The sequence below is a fragment of the Zonotrichia leucophrys genome, chromosome 1A (genome assembly GCF_028769735.1).
Source record: "Zonotrichia leucophrys gambelii isolate GWCS_2022_RI chromosome 1A, RI_Zleu_2.0, whole genome shotgun sequence".
In the NCBI taxonomy this organism is placed as follows: Eukaryota; Metazoa; Chordata; class Aves; order Passeriformes; family Passerellidae; genus Zonotrichia; species Zonotrichia leucophrys.
The window spans coordinates 12,677,008-12,703,961 of NC_088170.1; the positions used below are offsets into that span (position 1 = coordinate 12,677,008).

The following is a 26,954-nucleotide window of genomic DNA, read 5'->3' on the forward strand; positions in this document are numbered from 1 at the left end:
CTCCTGGATACTGTCCCAAATTCAGCATTTCATGGGAGAGCCCTGACTCCATCTGAGTCGTACTGGGGTTAATAGTTAGCTGCACAACATGGTACCAAGATTCTTTAATTTCATTCTCTCTGGCCTGTCCCTGAAGCTGCAATGTCCCAACTCACAGCCTGAGCCGTGCCCTTTACTTCTTTATTTTATTTTCACTTGTGCTTCTCTTAAACCATCTCACGCCCTCCTCCTAATTCCCTTTCCCCTCTTTTTTGGACCTCATTTTTATATCAGTCTCCCTGGCGCTGCCAACCGACCATTCCAAATCCCCCTCTGCCCGGGGACAAAAGCTGCACAGATGTGGGAAGGGCTGGCACTGGGAAAGCTAAGGCACTGTCATCCTGACCCAGCAGGGAGGCGGCTGTTTCACTCTGGGACAAGAGGCACAGAAAGAAAAGGGGACCAAGGCACGGAGAGAAAAGAGGACAAAATAACCCAATAGAAATCCGGAAGGGAAATGCATGAGTGAGATTTCTATCAAGGAAAACAGCAGGAGGGGAAATAAAAACAAAAGATAGAAATGTGTGGAGAGGTGGAGGGAGGAAAAAAAAGAGAGAGAAAGGGGAAAAAGAGACTGGGGGGCTGAAGAATGGCAGGATGGGGACGGGGGACGGGGTGGGGGGAGATATTCACTTGAAAAGAGCTGAAAAGCATGACGCACCGAGGGGAAGCCCAGCTGAGATCACTCTCTTTCCTCAACATCGCCCATAGACTGTCTGTGTAGAATTATTAACTTTTTTCCTTCTATCCTTTTGCCCTCTTTCTCTCCACCAAAGCCCTTCTCCAGTTTCTCAGAGGGCAAAGCAGCCTGGGCTGGGTATGGGAGGAGGGAAGGCAAGGAGACTCAAGAGCAGCTGCTCCTTCACTGAGCTCACTGCAATAAAAAAAACCCCAACACTTTAAGTGACCATATTTCAGAGGCATTTCCAAAATATACAGCTCCACACATTCTTGAAAGGCCTCTGAGCCCACAGCTCAGCCCTCTCCAATGGATGTGGTTACAGCTACCCAAAGGAGACCCACAAATATTTAACCCCTGCCAGTCCTGTGTCCTGTCAGTCCTCCATAGAACCAGGGAACAAGGGTACTTACTCTAAGCAGTAATCATCAACATTTCTGGATGTTTATCTGTCAAAACCCTCTTTGTTTAATAACCTGATTGAGGTTATTATCTGGGGGACAAAACTGGATGTGGCTCCTTACTTCCAAAGTAGGACTACTTGTAAAATAACAGTAAACTGGAAATTCAGAACTATTTCTAGTCTTTCCCCAACACCACATTCTTTTTTTTTTTTTTTTTTTACCTGATGGGAAAATTAACAGTGGTCTTTTCTGCTTGTGTCTTTTAGGTCAGAATTTCCACTGTAATAAAGAGGCTAGACAGGTTATGGGAGCATTCCTTCCTACATGTCTGTCAGCCACATTACCCTAAAATTTGGTACACTTGAAATTATAATAGGCTATGTTGTACCTCGTGCTTTCCAGAAAAACTAAACTGTTTTCTGCTCAGGCCCCTTATAAATGACCACTACCCTAAAACATTCTGCAAATCCAGACATACCAACAAGTGTCATGCAAACTCACTCTCATTCAGTGCTACTTTCTGATGACTATTTAAACTTTGTCCCCAACACTCATCTCTGTCACAGCAAAATTTCCTTTCCCAAAGCCTTCCAAGGAACTTCTGAATCTGGCCAAGATGCAAATCCAGATTCACTATGTCTCTTAGCTCTGGACTTTGCAGTGCTAAGATAAATGAAAACATCATCTTTTTTTATAATCAGGGGATGTTTTCTAATGAAGCAAGGACACTGAGGTTTGAGGACATAGAAATGTTAAGGATTGGATGCCCTACATACTGTCTGTTGCAGCAGAAGTTCCCACCACAACCTCCTAAGGCAACTGTAAACTCTTAACTCCCTTCTGTTTAAAATCAAAATACCATAGACGAACTTTACAATTCTTTTGAATGTCTAGAGAAGACAAAGACAAGGCAAATGGAATTATTTGTATAATGTTTATAAATTAAAAAAATTTCACAGCTGCCAGATAAAGACTCCAATCCAAGTTTGACACCAAATACAGATGGTTTAGGAGGCCCCTTTGCTAACAGAGGTTCTTAAGCCTTCCTTAATTCTGCTTGTGTTAAACAAGTAGACAGTCAACTCTTCTCTAATGTACATGCATTAGGATGCAATGCAGTTGCTGACTGCAGCATTAAAAAGCTGTGGTTGTGATACTTACTGAGTTTGGCCCTCAGTTTCCAGCTAAGCATTTCTTACCTCAGCTACGGACAAGATTTTAAAGCTGACCCTTCTACTAAAAGTGAAGCACTTTTGTTTTAGGTGGGCAATCTTGAATGAGTGATAGATCTCTGTCTATGTATCTGCCCTTCCTGCACAGGGGATAGAAACTGTTTACTGTGCTGGAGCAGCAGCCAGCCCAGCTCTTCCTGCAGCAGCAAGCCGCTGTTGTCCTGACACCTACTACACTGGTGCTTCAGCTGATATTCCAGCCTTGTGCTGGGTCACTGTGAGTTATCTGGCAGTGCTGCACAGCAGTCCCCCTGTGTGACTCATCCCTGCTATTTCTAATTTAAGATAGGTTATTTTTCCTCCCCTTAACATCTGAAATCATCCTGATCATGAGCACAGAATAACCTTTCATATAAATGTGCCCTGCATGTTTGTGGAATAGGCCATCTCCATAAAGGACAGCTTTAGCCCCACTACACCATTTTCCTTCTTTTATCATTCTAGTTCTATGTGTGCCACTCCTGTACTGCATTGGATTCATCCCACTGTTTTTCAAACTAGAAAGGTAAAGTTCCTGGAGCAGTGGGTTTTGTCTTCTTTTGTTGCAGTTGTTTTTTAGAGATATTCAGAAGATTTTTTTTCCCTGTGTGGTTAATAATAGATTTTCTTTGCTGTGTGCTTGAGGATGTTTTACAGAGAAACTCCTATTATCATTCACTATTCCCCATGTATTGGGAAGCAGACAAACTCCAGAGGAAGTCTGACTAGGCAGAGGTAATTGCCAGAACAGAAGTAAGACTCATTTTTATGAAATTTTTATGGGTGGATATTGGCAAAAAAAAGAAGCTCCACGCAGGGAAACCCTTAGATATTAGTAGCATTGGATCAGGTCATGTACAGTAATTAATGCTGAGAAGATGCCAAATGCCAGAGAATGCAAAGAAAAACAAGGGCATTATGATGATGATGATTCAGCAAGAGAGCTCGTTTGTGGCTGAGAAGTGCCCAGAGTAGAAAGGAGTTTCATTAATTGCTTGGTGGGAGAAGAGAGGAGGCCTCTATTAGATTGTGCATTGTCCCATGCACTCCCTGATCCCCAGAGAATGTTAAACAAACAATGCATTTGGAGAAGCCCAGAGGACATATGTCTGGAAAGCTGCAAAAGCCTCCTGCCATCCTTGGGGATAAAGAAGGGAGAGAGGAACTGAGCTGACATTTGCTCAACTTTCTGATTTGTCTTTGTCTAACAGTCCGTAATCCCTCACATTTCTCTATTTACTTCCAAAATTCCCATGGATTCCCTGCTTACATTCTTATCAGTTTAAATTATCTCACTTTAAATATTCATCAAAGTAACTGGGCCAGACTGTCACTAAGCTAAACTTTATGTGTCTAATAAAAATCCTAAAGAGGCATTGATGAATTTGCACAGGTCATGTGTAGTGTGAGAAGAGACCAAGGGCAGTAAGAAAATAAAGCAAAATTATGCCTGTCTACAGAATTCAGAGGCACATGTGTGCACTGTGACTAATGCAACAATCCAGAGCAGTAAATAGAAGATAGAGTCAGCATTGGTAAGGTTTGCTAGAACTGGTGAGAAAACCAGTCATTATTTGGGTATAAGGCCAGCTGCACTGCCCTATCCATGTGTAGGTATCTATACATAAAGAGTAAAAGAACAATTCAGCCCCTCTCAGTCGGATTTTTGGGGCACAGTTCAGTTGTCCACACACAGATATTTTGTGCTGTTTGATATACCTATGGGCAAGCCTTGGGATGCACTTGGAATGAGAGAGATGCTTGCTTGGGCTTTGGTTGTCAGTGCAGGTCAGGCCTCCTCTGAGCCTTGTCTATTCTTGTAGACCCAAGCAAATGTCCTGGATATCCAAGGGCAAATGACATCACACATTTATGTTTATCTAAATGAATAAAGTGCACAGGTAACTGTTCCTGAATCACTTTCTCCAATGACTACCTTGACTAAGATGTCCTTTGAGTCAGTCTGCAAGAAGCCTGCTGCTATTAAGGATTCCCTCCTCACTTCCATTTGCCACCAAAAGTGCCTCTGCCACGCCAGAGCAAATGAGCTAAGTCACAGATTGCTGCTGACAGTACAGGAACTTGTACCTATAGAGTACCTGACACCTATATGTTAATACCTAACTTAGGGGTCAAGAGTGAAGAGATGCATTGTTGCTTCTTTCTTTCTTTCTTAGGAGTTGTGCTTTTTTCTTCTCTCTGTACAATTTGTGCAATACCTTGGAGCAATAGCTAACACTTATTCTAATTACCAGACAGTCTCTGTGTTCACACTTGCACTGCTGCTGAAATAATGAAGCTGATTTTGACACCCAGAAGCCAAAATAGCCATTGATATTTTCAAGTGGGGTCAGAGAAGAGTTCAGACTAGAAAACTTTTCCTACAGTGAAGGAGGATGATAACTGTGACTTCAGCTCTATGTGCAGAACAGTGACTATTTTACTGTGCCACTCTCCAGCAGGGAGGGAACAAGGTTACAGTGGTTCAACAGGCAGAAGCTCCTAAATGTGACTGCCTCAGACACAAAAAGAATTGCTGCATAGCCTCTAATCTATTGACAAAGATAAGAAGAGAGAAAAGGAAAAAAGGGCAATAGCATGATCGCAGTCCATAAATACAAAATGGACATCATAAGTTTTTGCTGTTGGGTGGTCTTGAATCTAACAGACATAATAGTCTAAGGCTGGAATGGAAACTAGATTAATTTGTCTAGATGTAAGGAAGCAGATTCCTGACCAGTGTGTTACTAAATGCTGAAATAATAACAATGGTTCTATGGGCTCTTTGTCACTGTAAATGTTTTCATAGAGATTAGACGCTTTCTACAACATATGCTCTAATTGAAAAACAATTCAGAGGATCCCTGTGCCAGACGTTTTAACTAAAGCTTCACACTGCCTCTTCACAGCTGATGCAAACATGGAAACACCACCCTCCTCAAAAGTGATTCTAATTCTTCTTTTCACACTTTGCCTGGAGCCATCACTCTCACTGCTACCCCATTCCCAGCCTCACACAGGTTGCAGGTGGACATTGCACTGAGGGACACCACAGATGAGTGAGGCCACCTGCAGCAGCCCTGTGTGGTTTTGCCTGAGTGTCACTTGGCTGAGGTACAGCTCTCTGTGGGTCTGCCCCTGGGACTCACCATGCTCCAGAATGTATTTCACAATCTCACCATTCCCAGTCTTGGCAGCGTGGTGCAATAAGGAGCAGTGATCAGGTCCTTGGATTAACAAATTGGCTCCTTTTTTACAACATTCTATGAACTAGAAGGAAAAAACAAAATTAAAAAAAAAAAAAAAAAGAGAGAGAAAAAACATACAGAAGGATAAGATGGGAGGAGGAGAAAAACAAATATGTCAGTAAGTTCTTTACTGCTTCTCATTGTAAGTTAGTATAAAATAGAATAGAATAAAATCAAACATTAATTTAAAGCCAGCTTTTAGGCCCTGATATAAAACATCTGAAACCAGAAGTATTGACAATTATATGTGTTAAGGAGAACAGTCTGTATTTCCTAAACAATGAGACATTGCTACTCTACTGGTGATGATTTATTGCTTGCTAGGAATGCTTGCAAACCACATCTGGTAACGCTGTTGGGGTATATTAAAATATATGCACTTGATAAAAAGTTCTGGCTTCTTTGCTGAAGACTCACATTTTTCTTCAGCACAGGAGTCAAATATTTTCTGAATAAATCAGGAAACTCCAATTCAAAATTCTACAAGGAGATGAGGTGACTGTCATGGACCTCCCTTGTCACAGTACTCCCTGTTCAGGGCTGGCCAAAGAGGGAGCAATACATGGGGTAAGAATAAGAGAAAACAGCAACTAGGCAGGTCTCAGAAATGCTGCAAAATTTGGGGAAGGGGGGTGGGATTCTGCAGATCACTGCAGAAAAAGGAGAGAATTGCTACAGTGAGGACTCATTTATAATGCAGTACACTGAAGAAGGACTAGGTGTTTCCCCACCAAAGCCAGCTCAGGCAAAACATTTTCAAGAAGTGTAAAGGAGACAATGTTTTTATGACTGCTTGAAGGACTGCTTCCTAGATGCTGCAGCCACAAGAGCTGAGGCAGTGGTATAGAAGGGAGGCAAAATACCTGCAGGCAAAAAGTTGGCCTAACAGCACTGTCATTTTTACAAATGGCTCCAAGCTGGCTTCTCCCAGATGAAATTGCAATCATTAATCACAGTCCTCATCCAAATTCAAGAGCATGTTTTCAGATCCTGACTTGGCTAGTGAGACAGGCAGCCTGAATGGCTGTCTGGTGTGGGACTGCAGTCATTGGCACAAAAAATTTTGCATGAGTAGTTTTGCCTCCCAAACTTACTGCACCAAGGCACTACATGTTTTGAGACATCCATCAGGTGATAAAACCACCAGATGAGGTTTGCTTTGCCTGGTCTGGTGGTTGCCTAGGTAGACTTTGAGCAAGGTAGCACTTGGGGTGTTGGCCACCAGCCTCACTGGTGGAAAATATGCTCTCCTGTGTAAGGGTGTGTCAGAACTACCCTGCTGTTCAACACTGTCAATATAGCAATTTCCCTGTTAGTGACTGGCACATTGCTCTGTGTAGTGGGCTCTGAATCCTGGGCAAAAAGGCTAACACCAGATCCTATTCACACAAATTTCACACCTCACCTGAATTATGTGTTCCCCTAGTGTTCAGAGTTTCCTGGAAAGGCTGTAAAATGGCATTTGCCAGAAGTCCCCACAGCAGCCTATTTGTGATTTGAGCAGAAGTGTAATAAAATGTACAGTATATCTGACCAGCAAAAAACTGAGTGGACACTCAGTGCTCTGTACCTACCTTCAGTAGATCACCAGATATGACTGCCTGTAAAAGTGCTGCAAAAGACAAAAAGAAAACTGATGTCAGGCAGAAAGCATTATGCATACAGCTCCACAGCTGAGGACACAGCTCACAACACCTGCAAGTTAAGGCTGACATCCCTCAGTCCACTTGCATTCTCATGTATACTACCAGAACCAGTGCAAACCCTGTGCTGACACTTATGGGAAAGGCAGAAGACAACCCATGGTGATGAAAGCTGTATGGACATCAAACTATCATTTCCAATGCTCTTCTGGAACTGCAGGCTTCTGTCTGAATTTTTCATTTGAGACTCTTCTGAGACCTTTCAACAGTGTCCACAAGGTGGACAAGGTCAAGTTTCCAGCACCTAAACCATCACTGAAAATACCAATTGTTATCTGCACAGAGAACCTGAAACTGTCTACAGAACTGTCAGACTTTGTCACACTGATGATGGAGTCACTCCCCAGTACACTGAGAATCCCAAATTGTAGATGACTGAGTGACAAGAGAGAAATTTCCTAACAATTACTTGTATTACATAGACATTATGAGATGCCAGAGGGGAGCAAGTCCCCTGGGTTAGGCAGGCAGGGTCAAAGACAGAGCAAGAGCCAATCCTCATATCATCAGCCTTTGTATTTTAAACAGACATGGAAGCAAAAAGAGACAAAATGGGCAAGGGCTCACAACAAGGCAGGACAGAGCTGCAAACAGCTGGGAGCTTCTCACTTCCCACTAGTGCCTGTCCTGAGCCTGTTAAAAAACAGAAGGAATGCAAAAGCCTGGGATCCCCTATTGCCCAGAGAAGCTGTACAAACCTATCACTATGTGTGTCCTTTTCTCCTCCTTTTCCCTATCATGATATATATTGTGAAAAACAATGCTGAATGATCTTTCTGAGAAAGCACTTATGTGGTTTGCATCTTCCAAAACACTAAACATCTGCCTCAACTCACATTTTTTCAACAGTATCTAAACCCATTTCTACCTTTGTGCCTAGGCAGTGCACTCAAATTAAGCATTTCCCCAAGTGCCATCCTTGATAAAGGTGCCAAAAATTCATACAGGAGTAAGCAGGAACAAGTGGGGAAAGAGAAGCACAGGATAGCCCATCCCCTGAAAAATAACACACAGGAAAGTGCACAGTGGGAATTCCATGATGAGCTTGCTACACCTTCAGAAATGACAAGGCATCCAAGATAAACACTTCAGAAGAGGAAGGATGTTCAAAAGCAACTCAACAAATGTCCTTTTCTTTGAAAACACCTTGGGCTTCTATGTGGCTTTCTGGTCTCAGTAATGCCTCATGCCCTGGCCACACAGCACCAGGAAAAGCAAAACCCCAGTCCAGCTAAGCCTGTCTGGAGGAAGGAGTAACAGCAATTCTTGCAGCTTTAGATTTAGGGCAGTTTTTCAGTGACCATGAGTTAAACCAAATCCTAAAATAAACTCCAGCATCTATGAGAGTGAGTACACACAGATTTTAGGAATGGAAGAAAGCAAACACCAGCAGGTAAGAGCTAAAAATTCTTCACTTCTTATTTTCAGTGGTTGACATCCTCCTTTTTTTCCCCAATAGTTCTAACAATTGCTCAGACAAATTAATAGCAGAGCAGAATTTAACTAATGTAACTTGTTTTATATATTTCCCTCTCTTTTTTTGGTCTATCTGGTCCCACTGACAACTTTATTCTTTAGGCTTTGGCAGTCTGAACTTGCAGTAGCCTAAAGAATAAATATTTTGCACATCTCGTATGTGAAAATCAAATGAACTGGTGACATGAGTTTTTCATTGCCTTCAACATCCAATTTTTTAAGATATGGCTTGCCTAAGTCACTTTCCTAAGAGGCAGTGATACATTTTCTTATGCCAGCCACGCTGAAGATTACAGTTCAAAAAAAACAGAGAGAGATTCTATGAAAAGCCTGACAAGATGTGAAAAATCTTCTACACCAAAAATCCATAATCAGAAGTGGTCTGGTGATAAGGCTATTAGGATAAAGCAGCTCTAAAACAAATTCAACATAATTAGACCAATCTTTTCATCTCTTTCCTAAGCCTCAAATCCAGCAAAGCATTTAGGCAAGTGCTTAGCTTTGAGCTAATTACATTCTTTTCACGCCAAGTCTACCTGCACTCTTAAAATTAAGTGCTTTGCTAGAGTAGAACCTACTGGATAAATGAATACATTACAGATCAACAAAACCAGCTGGCATAACAAGAGATTACACACCAGTAAAATAATTCAGAGCTGTATGCCCCAGCAGAGGAAGATTTAGAAGCTATTGAGCTAGAAATGGAGAAAGGTTCTTTAGAATCAGGAGTGTGTTTACATAAATATATGAATATTGCTTAGCCCACTAACCCCATAAACTCAAATGGGGCTGCTGGGCATACTGAGGAGGAGGGTGAAGGTGGCAAAAATCACCTGGTTAAAAGAGGTGGTGAAGCAAGCAAGCAGATGGCATTGACGAGAGAGAGCAGACTGAGAAGCTGGAGAAAAATGCTGTTAACATGCAATGCCAGGCTCACGTAAAATTAGAAGCATTAAAGTGAGAATTGTTTTATTTCTTCTAAACAACACTGCGCCACTGGTATAATACATAAAATTGACTATGTCACTGTTTTATCATATATTATACACCTTCAGGTCTTAAAGATGTGTCAAAAATTACTTGATTTAATTAATATTAAAATCAAGTCATTGTTTTCTCAGTTTCTCCCAATAAAAGTATTTCTCATTACTAATAAAAGTATTTTATTACCTTTTATATTTATTTAGCAAGTACCTTTATTGCTGATGTGACAGCTTGGCAAAACTGGCAAGAGGGGTGCTCTGCTCATGTATTGAGGAAGCATTCGGTCCCCAGGCTGCTTCCTCAGTAAAGCTCTAACTACCCAACTTAGAAAAGAATCTTCATTAAAAACACCCTAACCAAAAAAAAAAAAAAATAACAAAACAAAAAAAAACCAAAACAACAAACCCAAGCAAACAAAAAAAAACCCCAAAAACCTAAGTAAACAAACAAACAAAAACCTCCCCAAAAAACCACAAAACCCAAACAAACAAAAAACCCACTGTTCCCAGGCCTACCAGTAAACACAAAAAATTACAAACAAAACAAACACCAGAAAACCACCAAAACAAACCCCCTCACACACATGCCCCTCTCCACCTCTCATAAATTATTATTGAGCAGATACAGGTGCATAATGCACCAACAGGAAAAAAAAAATGTTGAAAAGGCTGCTAATTGAATTGTGGTAATGCTGCAAGCTAATAGAGATTGAGACACAGGATAAACAAGTACTAGCACACTCTCATGCTGAAAACAATACTTTTCTAGGGCATATATCCCTCATCTAATTTCTGTGTGTCTGCTGCTTCCATTGGAAACAGCAATTTTTATTTCATATTCTAAAAATCTATGTTAATGTCACTGATTACAACAACATTTTTTGTTTCCCAGATAAAATTAACTTCTGAAGTAAAAATTGCTCTCTGGCTCTGCAGATGAAGCCAGGACCATTAAAACAGTGCTGCAAAGTCATCAAACTGACTAAAAAAAGTCAGTCTCTGGGCATCAGAGAAAGGAGGAGGGAACTATTCATACTCCATATCTTCAGAGGCTGAAGATGCCTGAGAGGTCTCACAGGGTTGCTTGGATGGTCAGAAGACAAAATAACTCTCCATAAAAAATAACCTATTTTGCCCTGCAACAGTTCATGTTGTGTTCCACAGACTAAAGAAGCTCTAGAGAAAATTACCTCCAACCTGCAGCACCTAATTTAAGAATCAAACTAAGGCAGAGAGGGGATTCTTCAGAATGGCATGACTCCAGAGGACATGTCTGATTACCTCCAGGAATGACAACCAAACAAGGGCAAAATGAGAGGTCTTCTTTTAGGGTTTTCCAAGGTGTGATACTCCTAGCACCAGGCAATACTCGTGGTCTTGGAAATTTCAGTTCCTCATACACCATCAGGTGCAGAATGAGAATGTCTCATCAATGTAAGGGCCAAGGCCACGACTGCAGCACATCAGAAGAATGCAGCAGGAGAGGGGCAAGTTATCACCATCACATTGCTCACTTCAAAAGCCATGAAAATTCTCAGAAGCATCACAAGCAAGGAAAAACCTCAAACAACCACCCCTTCCTGTGCATCCTGCAGAAAAATTTCCTCCTAATCACAAAGCTGCTGATCAGCTTAACACCAAGGACAGACGCAGGGTTGCTATCACACCAGAAACTTTGCTGCTGAAACACTTTCAGAAGGAACATGAAGACAAAATTTCTTACAAAACCTTGTAAGTAATATCTCAGGATCACAAGGTTCTTTGCTTAAAGTAGGTTGACATGGAAGATATTAAGTTAGTTAGTTGAATAATCATTAGTGAGACAGCAAAAGGAGATGGTCTGCACTGAAAAAAACCTCAAAGAAGAGGGTGGTTCTACAGCCTGCCACTGTCAGAAGCACAGGGGTAAAGTGTCTTTCCACTTGAGTAAAAGTTATTCATAAACCAGAAATATCCTCCAGATTTTATTAGTCAGACTGCACAGCTGATCTGACTCTTTCAATGCCATATTTGAAACCACTACTTCTGTACCAACTAAGCCACAAAGAATGGTGATAAAAATGTACAACTTTGAAGTTTTCAACACTTACAAGGAATTCTCTAGTGAAGATCTAAAAATTTTGAACGAAGGGAACAGAATTATCTAAAATATATTATAAAATATAAGTACCACACCAAGGAATTGACATATTCATAATTAAAATGCAGGCAATTATAGACCTATGAATGAAATGCAGTGTGACAGCAGAATATTATTTGCAATAATGCATCTTACCATGAGTTAAAAAATACTGGGGTACCAATGCATCTAATCAGAGCATGACAGTATTTAAGCACATGGGAAATGATGGCAGAATTCAGCTGCAAAAAGTCCAGACCTGGTTGGAGGAGGGTGCTTTAACCAAAGTGGTTTGGTGGGTGGCATCCCTGCCCATAGTAGGGGAGCTGGAAGTAGGTGTTCTGTACGGTTTCTTCCAATCCAAACCATTCTGTGATTCTCTGATCTCAAGTAGAATTAGGGCTCATAAAACCTTTAGCTCTTTCAAAAGACACAGTAAGAGAGTTGATAATCTGAAGTGATCAGCTCCTTGCAGAAACCTCATTTAACAGACAATGCCTGCACCTGTCCAGCCCTTTCTAAGACACATCTAATGCACTGATTCAGCATTTGGAATGGATATGCCATCAGCATTTCAGTGCTGAATGCTTCTTACTGGTTGGAGGCAGCTAATAAAAAATATAAGAGCTTTGGTGTGGAGTGCCCAGAATTTGAGTGTCAGTGTTCACCACCCTCTCCTGCTAGAATGCTCAGGGGAACTCTTAAGGGAAACCTCATAAAATACTGCCTCATTCAAACCTTGTAGAGCTGATAATGGAGAAGAAGCTATAGGAGAAGGTGACATCATCAGATTTTTGAGAGTTATTAAACTTAACTTGGACTATCATTAGCTTCCAGAACATTTCCAACCCTTTATTGCTGTTTTAGCCTTTGTATAATTCATAGAGTCAGAAATTTAAAGTAATTACTGCTTTACATCTGCAGAAGTTAAAAGCTGACCCTGATTAGAAGAGTACTTTTACACAGTTGGAGTCCTCTGAGCTGTTAAAGATCAGCATTAGAGAAAAGATAACAAAAGAAGCCCTTGGGACTTATTTCTCACCAGTTTTACAGAAATCAATAACTTCTATTTCAATCACTCCAAAAGCTATGCTCTCAAAAGACTGGAGTCCATTCAGAAATACACTATTTTCTCTGTAAACAGCAATTTGTTCATAAAAGGTTTATGACAAACTAACAGTAATATAACTTATCCAGAAATGTACAGAACTGATATTTTTCTACTCTAGCCATGATCTTCAGCCTTGCAGAAGAAAAGGGTGGGGAGTACCACAGAGAATTGCTTTATGGATTAATTCCCTTCTGAGAGGACTGTGAGAAACAGGCACCTAAGACACAGAGCGGTGAACTCACTTGGTATTTCTGAAGGGTCTGAACAATCCCATTGAACAATATTAGGGATCCCTGAAGAAAAGTTACAAATCTCTGCACTTGAACTTTGACAAAAATTTTGCCTCTTTCCAACATTTTATCTGCTTTTAAAGTTGCAAAAAGAAACACAATCCACCTATAAAATACACATGCCAAACTGTCTACATAACTGAGAAATTAAATTACAAAACTAGTAGTGCTTTGTTGGAATGACTGTGAGCTCACAGGTCTTTGATCTACAGACAATCTCAAGTCTCACCAAAGCTGATGATGATTAAATATTTCCTTTGAAGATAAGCTGAGTGAAAAGAGCAATTAAATTTTTCTTCATGTGTTTTATGCACCTGCAAGTAGTGGAAGTGACAACTGAAAACCATGAAAAAATGAAACAGAAGTTAAGCATTGCAGGTTAAGGGGTCTTCTAGATGCTGGCAAAAAAAAAATCCAGAAATAAATGGTAAAGGCACTTATTCTATATTCACTAAAAAGATACGCCCTATATTCATTGAAATATATTCACTATATTCCCCCTTCTATATTCATCTAGACATATTCACTGATATATATTCACCATATATCACCCATTCTATATTCACTGAATTTGCTGAATTTAATGAATACATTCACTATATCCACTGAAATATTCACTATATTCCATTCACAGGGAACAGAAAAATGTTCCTGAATTTGCTGGAGAAGCCCCATAGACTGCAGAAGCAGCATGATGGAAATATGACAGCAAAAAATAGATGCAGTTTTGAGGTTTCCTGCCTAACTCATCCCTCGTGCTGAATAAAGCAAAGACTCATTGAATTTTAATTTTTTTCTGAAATATATCTGTTTGCTACCACTGCCCTAAAGAAACAGGTGTTAAACAAGGGTTCTCCACAGGTTTTCAGATTCAGAAAAGTCTTGAGCATCTTATGGAACTGGAAGGCAATGCCACCAGTCTAGGCAGGTCACAAGAGCTCTGCTGTGAGGCACTTTTTCCATGAAAGAGATCAAAATAAAGATCCTGAGAGCTCAAAATACTCCTAAAGAGACCAAGAAAACTGACAGTGCAGCAACTCAGCAGAGCTCAGCAGCCCATCAGCTGAGCAGCAGCCAGACACACACACCTGGAAGGCCTTCACAATATCTTCAGCTATTTCACCTGGACAGGAAAACCTGCATAAGCACACGTCCTCTTGGGCTTTGAGAGAGACACTCGTGAAGTCTGCTGGCCCTCTGAATAAGCCATGCCTCAATTACATCTATTTCTAGGATTGGATAAGGAGGTAGAAAACCCTTCTAAAATGTTTGAGAGCTGTTCTTTAGTTACAAAAGCACTGCGTCCCATGCAGATTTGGAGAATTGACACAGTTTTGATTGCACCTGTTTGTATAACTTGTGAATAAGAAAAAAATGTAACATGTAAAAAAATCAGTCATTACTCAGGTGGCTATAAATATGCATTATGAACATTCACCTTTTAAGAATTTAAAAATTCAAACAACTGCACCAAAACACTAGTAAGAGAGAAGGAGGGGAGGGGAAGGCAAAAATAGCCACACATGCTTGCTGAAGAGGAAGAAAGGCCAAGTTCTCACTTACACAGAAGTCCCTTCATACAACTCTGGAAGGATAAAGAGGCTTTCAAGCAGATGTAAATTACACTCAAGCTGCATTTAAAGCCCCATTTTCACTCAGACTAGTTTAAAGCTACTTTGATGCCAATTAGAGTCCAACCTGAATTGTTTATGTGGCACTAGTGCAGAGCTGAGAGTGCAGTTGATAGTTAGGAGTGAAAGCATTCATACCCTAATGTTGAACTTTTGCTGCAAGACCATTTAACTCAGATTTACAAAAGGAAAAGATGGTAAAAAAAAAAAAGGGGCTTCTTTTGTAAATAGTTCATAACCCCAAAGAACAGTCACAGATAAACTAAGCACCATCTGGCTCACATCATCACTTTTTTGCCTTCCTTTTCCCTTCCACCATATTTATTTTTAAACCAAGACAACAATTTATGTCATTCTCAGGAGTGATGCAGTGGAAGAAAATGTCTGATGAAGTGAGATCACAGGGAAGACTTGGGCTGACTAATGCAGTAATTTTATCAATAGAGTGGCACTACTTTGGCAGAAAGAGAATTCTAGGCAAAATAATTAGGCAGTGGTTTATTTTTAATTTGAAAATAAATAGAACAACAAAAAAGAAGCATTGTGGGCCACACTGTTCCTCTTCTCTTTGTGGAGCATTCCCATCACAGGCACTCTCAGCACTCTCCCTTCAGGTTTCTGCCACTGCAACACTGGCTGCAGTGCTTTTGCCTGGCAATATCTAAGTAACCCTTCCTCAAAAAGCTAGGGCTTCACAGGAGGACTACATAATCCAAAATTCAGTTCAAGAATATTTTTTCTAGCCAAATTCTTCAGTGGGTGAAGTGATTGTCACTCTTATCTGACCATGAGCAATCTCCATCAGAAAAAAAGCCAGAAGCAAAGTAGTTTGCAAGGTTACCCAGAGCTTCTGCTTGAAAACAAGCACTCCAAGTCACACAACTTATTCCTCACTCATACTTCCTCCAGAGGGCAAAAGGATAATAGCAGTGGACATGGTGAAATAAATGCTTTTCTGTTTTCATCTATTACTTATCCAGATGCCCGCATCTCCCTCTCAGATGCCTGCTGACCCCTCAAACTGCTTGGATATGATGAGAGGGTGGGTGTAGGCACCTTTTAAAGGTTTTGTCCAGAAAGGACCTCCCTCAGCCCTAGACCTGCGCTTTCACAGAATGATTTCTCTTACCAGGGGGACCCTGGGTCTGCATCAATACCAGCCTCTGCTGAACTGAGAAGAAAATGAACCAACCCAGAGCAGATCCCCAAGGCATCATTAGCTCAGCCACAGACAATTCCAAAACACTGTCCAGGAGGGCTTTTTTCCCCAAAGTGGCTAATTAATCAAAATAAATACCTGCAGTCCAGAGCCTCCCTCCAACCCCTTCCATTTTCTCTTTAATTTGCACAGAGAAAGCATTCCAAGACATCTCAATTTGTTGCTGGGTAAACAGCTGCAGCATCACCATGAAGAATACAGCATCTCCTCTCTCTCTTTTGAAAGCCTCTGGTGTATACAATAGCCTTTAATTCTTTAATTTTTTTCATCTTTATTTTTTAATTTTTCCAGCACTGAGATGTTTGGATTCATCTGCAGCACGCTGCTCATCCTTTTCATCAGTATGGCAGACTGCTTCAAAATTCTAGAGAACATCCCTTTGCAGACTGTGACTCTCAAGATTAGCGGAGAGTGGCTCCAGAAAGAAAAAGGAGGCCAAGAGAGTGAAATCTGCATTCCCACAGGCCACCATAGGCAAGAGGAAATCCCACATATCAGAGGTTCCAGGAAGTGTTATTCCTTCTTGTGCTATTTTCTGGGACTCCTGCAACCATCTTCCTCCTTGCATGTGTTTAGATTTCCTCTCTTTAATGGAGCTGGAGCAAATGCCAGCATGGACAGGCCATTCTGCCTCCAAGGCAGGAGCAGACACTGCAGAGTAAAGCATTTTCCTGTGTGGGATGGAGCCACCACTGCCTTCCATGCACACACTTGATCAGTCTCTTCCTTATAACTCAGATAGCAGCTCTCTCTATTCAGAGGGATCTCCAGAGACAGAATTACACCTCCCACCTAAAACTTCCAGTTTGAACCCATGCCAAGCAACCCCTGTGGAAATTTTTTTCTAATAGAGAATAATTTAGAAGTCATCATTATAAACTCACTTTACTTCTAATGCACTCCTGGCTCTACTCAAATCTCTCCTAGGTGTAGGATATCCAAGCTGGATGACTCCAAGTTATGGAGTCATTAGCTCATGGCATGGAACTCCATGGCATGGAACCAGCACCTGGCAGAATCTGAAAGACCTCTGAGTGTTGCTATTTGTCTTTTCAAGCAGAAAACCCATCCTTTATCTTAATCTCTTGTATAATATTATCACTTTGTAATAATTAACTGTCTTCAAAATTGCTCCACTGAATATATTTCCCTCTTGTCTTAATTTCTCAGTTGTCCTCATGAATTTTGATTCTATTACACACAAAATGGCCAAAACCACAAACTCTAAACCACAGAAATTATGCTGTTGCAGCAAAACCACACATCTGCTGGAAGCCAACTAGGCAGAAAGCCCAAACTCATTGGTTTATAGAGAAGTAAATAGGAGAGCAGTGATATAAATATTTGAAACCTCTTGTCTCCCGATCAGGATGCAACTCAGGTATGTAAGGATTAAGCTCTGGTTGCCTGCTACTTGAGGTGCATTAGTATAGCTACTTAAAACTGAGTAATTCCATCAAAGGCAAGGCTCCTCTGTTTGAAGTCAGACACAAAATTATTGAGCAGCATCAGCTCCAAGTTGCCATGACATGAATAACACACCAATGCCCCTACATCATTAATATCAACACTCAAAAGTTTGCTGGGGTTTTTTTCAGAATACTTGAAATGGAAATAGAATTCATTGTACTCTTTTTAAGGTCATTTCCTTCAATTGTTTATGTGATGATGAAGAATCAACTCAAACATACAAGGTAAACAAAGAATAGTAGAGAGAATCTAACTTTGGCCAGATGAAACTACAGATGTGAATATTTAATGCAGATTTCTGCAAGGTGGCTGTAAATAGGAATGGGGAAGGCATGATCCAGTGTGCACACAAAATACAGTGCAGCTCTGAAAGGTGCTGGGTGAATGAAGGGTTTGGTAAAACTCAGCCAATCACCTAACCATATCCAGACAACAAGTGTGCACTGGATAACCAGACAATGAGTGTGTATTAGATGATGTATTAGAAGTCTGCATTCCCATCACACTACCATCCCTGTTCCAGAAACAATGGATGCAATAATCTCCGACAGTGTCAGACCTCCTGGGCATATCACCAAGACTTTTTATACAGCAAAAGTGTAGCAGGTGGTATCCTTCACTTAAGGATGACTTGCCTGGCTCTCCATCATGACATCTACCAGGTCTCCAGGTCTTCTGTGGGCCTGGCACTTGTCCATTGTTGAGTCTTATCTAACTCCAAAACGCAAAGAAAATCACTGATTTCCAAGGCTGCAGGCCATGGAGCTGCACCAGGGTGTACCTGGCTGAGCAGGTCCTTATTCAGAGTCATCAATCCCCTGTCTAAACTGGTAGGCTTTAAGATTTACTTGGCTTGTATCATTTTGTCAATCAGAGCATTAGAGGATTAGGAGTTTTTTCTACTCCTTTTGTTTATTAAAAAAAGAAAGTGAAAAAAAAAAAGCTGACGGATTTCACTCTTAGTTATCTATTTCCTAGCTACCTGTACCAAGAACAAAGACATAAACCTTAAGAGGCTTTGGGTATTTTTTCTTTTGAAGTTTGGGATTTTCTAGCAGTGTTCTTTCCCTTTCTGTGCCAATTAAAATGGGCCTGTTTTGTAACTGATAAAGGTGCCTCTAACACGTGTCCACAACAAGGAGCTTTGTGTGCAGTTACAGTTGTTCAATAGATGCCCAGTCCCAGACAGATGGTGCTTTATCTTCACCCCCTTGTCAAGACAGCATAATGCATTGTCCTGTCAGGGATTAATGGAAGTGCCACTCACATTAGATGCTAATTCTGGTACAAGTCTGTTAGAACACTACAGATGCTACAGCTACTGTTTCCCACTGTGCTTGTAGCAGTCTGTCCACACTGGAGCAGAAGCAGGACATTCAGAAACCAAGGTGAGGAGCACAATGCAAAAATCCACGCAGAATGCAACCTTGTGGTCAATGGGAAAGAGTCATTTAAAAAGCAAGAAGAGGATGATTAAAAAAACCCCACAGAGAAACAGTAGAAGAAAAAGTGACAACTGAATATTAAAGCAGACAAAACAAAAATCAGGAACCAAGAGGGAGGTTAAAAAAAAGATCCAACACAACAGAGAAAGAGCCTTTCCTCAGTAATGATCAACATATCACATCATCAGAAAATCAGCACTAGAATGGTCCATAATACTGAAAAGCAGCTGTGGTACAGGGCAGAATGTAGATACAGTGAAGGTACATTATTCCATTGCTGGATTTGCCTCACTGGGTAGCCCAAAGCAGTATTGCCTTATAAAGAAAAGTAAATGTTTAATATATTGAATAGGTACACAGTTGTGTACTGATTATTAATGAATAAATAAGTCCCAAAACTGATTTCAAGATACATACTCCAAGAACAATATGCCAAGGAGACATCTGTATAAACACTATAAAAGACAGGCAATTCAGAGATAAGTTTTCAGCTCTCTCATGGACCCTCTTTTTGTTTAGATAAGAGATTTGAGATCTAAGGCTAATTTGAGATGCCTCCACACATGCAGTCTCAGTGGCCTGAGAACCTTCTAGACTCTAAAAGACCGGCAGCACTTTTATCACATTTTCCTTTCAGGACTGTGCCCATTTACCATGTTCTGTAGCTGGCATAGTGGGCTAGAGGAAATCCAAGTATTGGACCCTTCTTTCCGAAAAGTCACTGGAGAATGGGAAATCTTTTGTGCTTGAGAGAAGCTCCTACATATTTATAGGGATGACAAAACTAGTTAGAAACTCCATGGTCACAAAACTTGTAATAACTGGCACTGTCACATCACTAATTGGTCAAGGCCTTTCACTCTGCATTTCAGAAGAGGTTGCTTGTGAGAGAAAGAGAAGAAAGGCAAGGAAGAAGAGGCTATTCAGAGATGTTGATCAAACCTGAAAAGCCAAACCATGGCAGCAGATGGTAGATGGCAAACAGGAAGGTTTTGTCAAAAACTCGAATAGTTTAAAAACAGTGGAAAGAAGAAAAGCATTCTGACAGCATGAAATACTAACCTTTAAAGACACACAAGGAAATGCATATACACCGTCTGTTGCTCCATTAATAGATAAAGATGAAGCAATAGAGTAAATGCAAGGGAAATGAAATAGCAAGAGCAGCCCATCACTAACAGGTTTATGCACTGAGATGCAGCTTGAATCCAGGTCCTGAAATAGTATATTAGACCATAATGATTTCAAATCTCTTCTGAGAGTTGGAGACATGAGGTATACTGCTAACTTCTCACAGTCCTGTGCTGAATATTAGAAGCTGTGGTCATGGTAAAAAGCAGATGAACTATTAAACAGGAAAACTCCATCTGGTTCACAAAATCAATGAGCTGTAAATAATAAAAATCTAATAGGCCACATCAGGAAATTAAACCTGTATACTTCTGCCAGTCTCATGCTTTTATTTGTCACAGGATCTGCTGCTACCAGACACTAGGAATGGACTAGATGGGCCGGATATATCTTTGGTCGTGCATGTTTGTTCACTTTTATGGCTTTCTTTACAACATTTGTTACTGAGGAAGGACTCGCCAAGGAGATGGAAGAGAGTTTATTCATGACAATATGTTTGACATCCATTACAGTGGACTGAAAACCTTGGCTGCAGCCAAGGACAATGTAGGTTGATACCTAACTAGTCACTCCACACTCCAAGCGAGCATAGTTCAGTGACACACTTCCAGGCTCAGACCTCCTTACACCTCCATTTGCAGCAGTCCTCACTATTCCCATCTGGATCTTTCTTGAGTGATGCTTATGGTATTGGCCAGAAAATGTTCTGATTGTGTGACTGCATACAAATTGGATGTCAGAAGAAAACAGATATTTCTTTCTTGGACCAAAAGAGTATTCCCATTTCAGAGCCACATGATGAACTTTCTCATCTCAGTCAGTCTCCCTTTTTTTGTTCCTCATTCATTATGCAATTCTGGCAATGCAATTATCACCCCTCCAGAGAATGTCTCTGGATTTCAGTACCAATGTAGCCATATATTGATATACTATAGGTGGACTTAAGTTTGCCACAATATTAAGCAGCTGGTCATCACAAACTCCCTCTTTAGGCCATAGGGAAAATCAGATCCTTCAAGTCTCCCTCACAGCAAACATATTGCCATAACCTGCAACTCCTGCTACTCAAGCTGTGAGATTTTTCCATGTAGAAGAGCCTATCTGCCCTAAACTCCATACTGTCCTACTAAACTGACTTTACTGGTAACCCAAGATAATGTGCGTTTTAGCCTTTAAAACACAATGCATTCTCCTCTCAGTGACAAAAATGCTGTCCTATGAGAGTCATAAAAGTTGTGCTTATCTTTACAAAAACTTGTATCGTCCTTTAAACCACACATTTTTCACAGGTGAAGCTCTATACAGTTGGATGAATAAACTGTAAACGCTAGCAATATTTTCATTTGATTAAGCAAGATTCATTTTACAAATAACAACTTCTGTCAGTCCCAATTAAACTAACCAAATGATCAAGCACTTAATGTCTACAGAAACAAAGTTTCATCAACATCAAAGTTTCATTTTTATTAAAAAAAAAAATCTTTCTCCACCACAACTGTATGAAAGCAGAGCTTACTAGTCTTTGGTCTCATTTTTAATATGCTGTTAGTATCTATAAAACAGATCTTACCTTGATCTTCTGAAGAAACCGGTGACCTGGAATAAAACAACAAAATCCAGTCAATCTTGGGTAAAAGGAAGGTCACAAATAAAGTTCAGTCTCAGTCTGGGAAAGGGGATATGGAGTCATTTGAAATTTTTATTCTTTATTCCCTAGAAGAGAGGAGTGAAAGGCACCTGACCAAAGCAAAAAAATAAAGAAAAAAGAGAAATAGAGCTGAACAGGTCATCTAGCAGCAGATTCTGCAGGCCAGAGCGAGCATATGGAGCCATCTCTGTGAGGACTGCTGCAAAGACTGTCTCGAGATACTTGGCAGAAACTCATCTGCTACTACCACTGCCAGGAGAAAACCTCCCAACTAGGGTTAGTCAAGGAAATTATATCTTGATAGGAACTCAGTTATATAGTGTCCATTTTTTGCCATAAATCAATGTAGTGGTTAGCATAAAACAGTAGTCATAATTAATAACATCTCATGCCACCTTCACAAAAGTAACATAACAGATCAAAAAAAAATTAATGTCAGGACAGGTGTAAGTACAGAAAAAAGCCACATACCAGCCCCAACTCAAGAGTTATGGGATACCCTAACCAGTGGATTAGGACTCTAATAATACCCCAAGAGAGGGAAGGGTTATGAAACACAAGTGACCTCTCAGTGTCCCTGATGACTAAGAGAAGAATCCCAAGTGAATTCCAGGGATTTGTGTCTCAGTTCCCATCACTAAGGATCATGCTCCTGATGGTTCTGGTCACCACACAGAACAAAGGGACATGGAAGTACTGGCCCTCCATTTTTCCCTTTGCTGCAGTAGCATGGCTTAGCAAAACTGAGGCTAACCATGGGGCTGAATCTGGGATGTACCTTCATTGCTCAGACCAGACTGACAGCACAGAGTCCAGAGGGCTGGACCACTCCTCAGCACTTCCCCAGCACAGATTTCAGATCCATACACAGCCTTCCCACCCAATGAGTTTGTTTCTGCAGTGAGTGGGGCAACCCGTGTTTCCTTTCCAAGATATTTAATTTCACAACAACGCACAAAAATAACAAATTAGGAAAGATTTTAAAATGTTAGCATTGCCAGCAAAGAGATCAAAGCCAACATAAAAAAAACTGCCACAGAGGGGTGAAGGGAAAGGAAGGAACAAAGGGGAAAAGAGCACATGTATATTTAACTGAGTCAGCAGGGGCTGAGGGCTGGAGGGGGGAAAAGAAGTGAAGCAACCCTGGGTTAGAGGAATAAAGGAGCTGAGGAAGAAGCCATGATCTCATTTCATAAAAAGGGTTTGAAAATGAAGGTTGAGGGATTATAGAACATCAGAAGCAGATATGCAAATATGTAGATGCAAACAGGAAAAATTGAAAGAAAAGGAAGCTTTCCTGCCAAAGTATGTAAATTTTTTTGCTGTAAAATAGAGAGAGATTTGCAAATAAAGAGAGGAAAGAGTTAGAGCACAGCTGGAGCAATGGTCACTGTGAAAGAAAAAAAATTTGATTGCCTAATTAGGATTCTGGCTGCACAAGAAGCCAATGTGTCTGTATGGATCAGAATTAATTAATCCTCTACTCCCATTAAAGGCTCTGATTGCTGCTGAACATCCTAAGTATGTATCCTGCTCTGTTGCCAGCCAGGCCAGCTCTGCCCTCACCCTTCAGCCATGTGTGTGAAATACAGCAGGAATGCAGGTAACCCAAAGGATTTAGCAGGCTCCACTAGAACTGTCCTGCTTTGACCAGCTAGTTACAGACTTTTGTCTTTAACTCCTAGCAGAACCCCTTCTGAAGATCAAAAGCCACTGCATTTTCTACAAGGTTAAACAAACCAGAATGGTTCATATCAAGAGGTGAAAGTTTTTAGATACTTGAAGATATTTTTACATGCAAGAGTCATGCAAGGTTCCTTGGCTCACATATTTTGACCCTCCACCCATTGCTAAGGCAGTATTTCACTGCATCAGCAAAATATATTCCTTTGTTTTGTTTCTTAATTGCCCAGTTTCATCACCTTTCAGTTCTTTATTTGAAGCAATAAAATAAACAATACAGATTATCCTATAATTTGGCTCTTCCTTATGCTTGGTTAAACAGATGTCATTAGCTCCTTAAAGCATCAACAACAGAAGAGATGTTATTACAATATCAATGCCTTCTCAATTAAAGCATTGATTGAAGAGGAGGATGAAAAATATGTTTATTCATATTTTGTGTGCCTAAAATTATTATACATTTTTCAAAATATTACTGGCCTTTTTGCTTTGTTGCTTGTCTCAAATACAATGTTTGTAAGAAATGTAACATTAACACTGATGCTACTAGTAGTGCTTTTATTTGAAAGGATCCATCATGTAACTGTGTAGCCTGGCATCCTGAGAAAATAAGGTTTATATAACCTTATTTTTATCAGTTTCATCAAGTTTATATCAGTATCTTGATGTGTACACATGCACCTCTCTGTCTCACTCTGATAAACTCTGGGCTTGTTGGCTCATTTCATCCCTCGTTAATTGACAGGGAGTCAATTCCTGCTTGCACACACCAGGAAAAAAAATAGCACAAGCTCAACATTTCTGATGTAGCAGCAAAGCCACAAAGGAAGGTTTTGAATATCCCAGCCACAGGAAAAGCCTCAATGAGAGCTTCCACCACTGGAGATACCAAAGGCTCAACCACAACAGACTGGGCTTCCTTTGTTCCACCACTGACACGGAGAATTTTGGCAAAGAGCAGAGAGGACTTTCAGCATCCTCCTACAATTCCAGGCCATACAATCTAGCAAGGGGGAGGGAGGTTTTCCTAACTGCTCAAGTCCTCCTCTAACTGCACCAAGGGGAGTCTTGTTTGTAGCTGTGATGGGAGGAAGTGAGGCTGCAGAAACCTCCACACTGAATGGAATTGGGCATTTTGTGCACTGACTCCTCCAGCCCATGCTTATGGCAGGCTCTAAGGGAGGAAAGAGAGAAAGCCTAATGACCTGCTCTAAACCACATCCACCCTCTCCACAGCCACAGGGGCTTTCCTGATAGGACAAAACAATCCAGTAGATGCTCATATTTCCGGTCACACATCTTTCCCTCAGGTCTGAGAGAGGTGTGAGAGACAGACTGTGGCAGCACTGGCCACCAGACAGGTGTTCCAAGAAGGGAGGATTCTCATCTGCTAACACCCACACAGGAACCATCTGTCCAGTGCATGTCAGCTCCCCTCCCAGTTTGATCCTGGCTATGTGTTTCACTGTCAAAAAGAAGCAAGTTATCATCTTAACAGCCTCAAAAAAAAAAAAAAATTAGAGACAGGTCAGAGATACTTTAGGAAAAATAATATACTGTCAAGATCTGTGGTATCACCTGGGTCAAAACACTTTGCCAAATGACATCTTGAAGAGATTTTCATTTGGTTAAACAAAACAGAAAAAAATCTTCAGGAAAAGGTTCAGGCACTGCAATATCCTGTTCTTGGCCATTTCAGAATGGAATAACTTCTTTCTTTATATGTGTATATATATACATCAACTGGGTTTTTCTTCTGGTTTTATCTTGGTGTAAAATTAACTTGTAGAAAGCAAGGGTCACCATCTCCCCAAGAGACTAAAGACAGGCCAGATTATCTGTGACTGGCTACATTTCCAGAGTCGTGAGATTCAATTATCTCTTCTACCAACAGTGATATTTATTTTCCCATGCATAAATGAAACTGGAGAACCTGATTTCACATATTTCACCAAAGGCTTTAATCTGACTTTCTCCCTGCTCTGGTTTTACAAACATCTATTGTTGTAGCAGATAGTTTGAGTAAAGACATTTCTGTGATAGGAAAGAGGATCAGAAGGGAGGAGGAGGAAAAGCATGCTGTCAAGAAGGGTCTTATCTACTCTGTTTGCTTTCCATGCTGTTCATTGCCCTCTTTTCTTACAGGTCCTGCAGCAGTGGCAAACTCAGCCAGAGGGATAACAGACCTTGCAAACCTCAGCCTGTAAAGGGAGGCTGTGCAAGGTCTGTTCCACCACCCCTTATGCAAGCAAAACAATACCCTTTGGACTTAACACAAAATCCTCAAGCATCTTCCAGAAATCAAGGTACATGTCTTTGGAAATGCATTAAAAAGCCATTAAAATGGTGCAAAAAAAGCCAGATCTTATATACATTAGATTCATCCAGCAAATTGGAATACTTACAATATAGAAGGCATGAAACCTGCCCACCTGAAACCACAACAAGCCTCCAAATTCACTCTCTGATCCAAAGCTCACTGGAATTTTCCCACTCACTCTTGCAGGATTTGGATAATTGGCTGCAGAAATCTAATCCTCAGTATAGGCAAGGCAACCTTCGGTACCATATAAACCTCTCTCACAGAGCCAAACAGTCAGAGCTGTTTCTAAGTGCACAGCCCAATGTGCAAGCACTAGGTTTGTTCAGAGTAGCTGGGGTGGAAGAAGGAACATTCATTTCTAAGGAGGAAAGTGCAGGAAATGTCACAATTTTGAGCCTAGTCAACTGAGACTTAGGAACCTAGAGATATACAGCCAGACTCCAGGAGATGAATTCTAACAAAATTTCAGCAAAAGAGTGCATTATTCATGAAGACAAAAGCCTCTGGAGAAACAAAGTTGGAGCTGATGTAAAGCAGCTATTTTAATCAATAAACCTGTAGCAGAAACCATCTGCACCAGACCTATTTAAAACCAGCCATTTAATATTTAAAGGCCAAATAACAATCTCTATGCAGCAATTCTACTGGGGTTTATGACCATTCCACTTTCTTCCTGCTTAAGGAATGTAGTTCTGCAAACTTTTTAATTCAGTCTGACAACAGCTGCCTGTGATGAGGGGAGAGCAAGAGCTGTCAAATTAAACCCATTCCTTCTCATTTTGCAAGTGCATCTCTTCAGAATCAAAAGTGGCATCCCTGTTGGGATTTATTCACATATCCTCTGATTGCAAATGAAGAAAATTTTTAGCACATCAAGTGTTTTTAAAATATAGGTGAGGAAACCCTCTCATTCAGCAACTTGTGTCAATACCCCTGTAGCTGTGATTCCCCTGCAGTCCCAGCTGCAAAAAGTACATAATTTTACTGGTAGAAAGGCAGAACTGCTTTCTTTCCTGGAGCAGATAATGCTCAGTCTGGGCATAGCATTTGATGAAAAAATAAAAGCCTAAGGATTTCTAAGAGCTTCCCCACACTTTCACTGTGATCCTATACATTCCCAGCTCAGAGTGACCATCAGAGG

General features: G+C 40.7%; 1 protein-coding gene across 9 annotated transcripts in view; it reads right to left on the minus strand.

Moving 5' to 3' along the window:
• The window catches only part of DGKI (diacylglycerol kinase iota), a 210,007-nt gene that overhangs the window by 16,114 nt on the left and 166,939 nt on the right, over nt 1-26,954 (minus strand). For all 9 annotated transcript variants that reach the window (XM_064737910.1, XM_064737888.1, XM_064737925.1 and 6 more), the window contains 3 exons: nt 21,730-21,755; nt 7,156-7,193; nt 5,483-5,603 (listed from right to left, as the gene is read on the minus strand). In XM_064737910.1, coding sequence (XP_064593980.1) covers nt 5,483-5,603; nt 7,156-7,193; nt 21,730-21,755 — 185 coding nt within the window. The remainder of the gene's footprint in view (nt 1-5,482; nt 5,604-7,155; nt 7,194-21,729; nt 21,756-26,954) is intronic.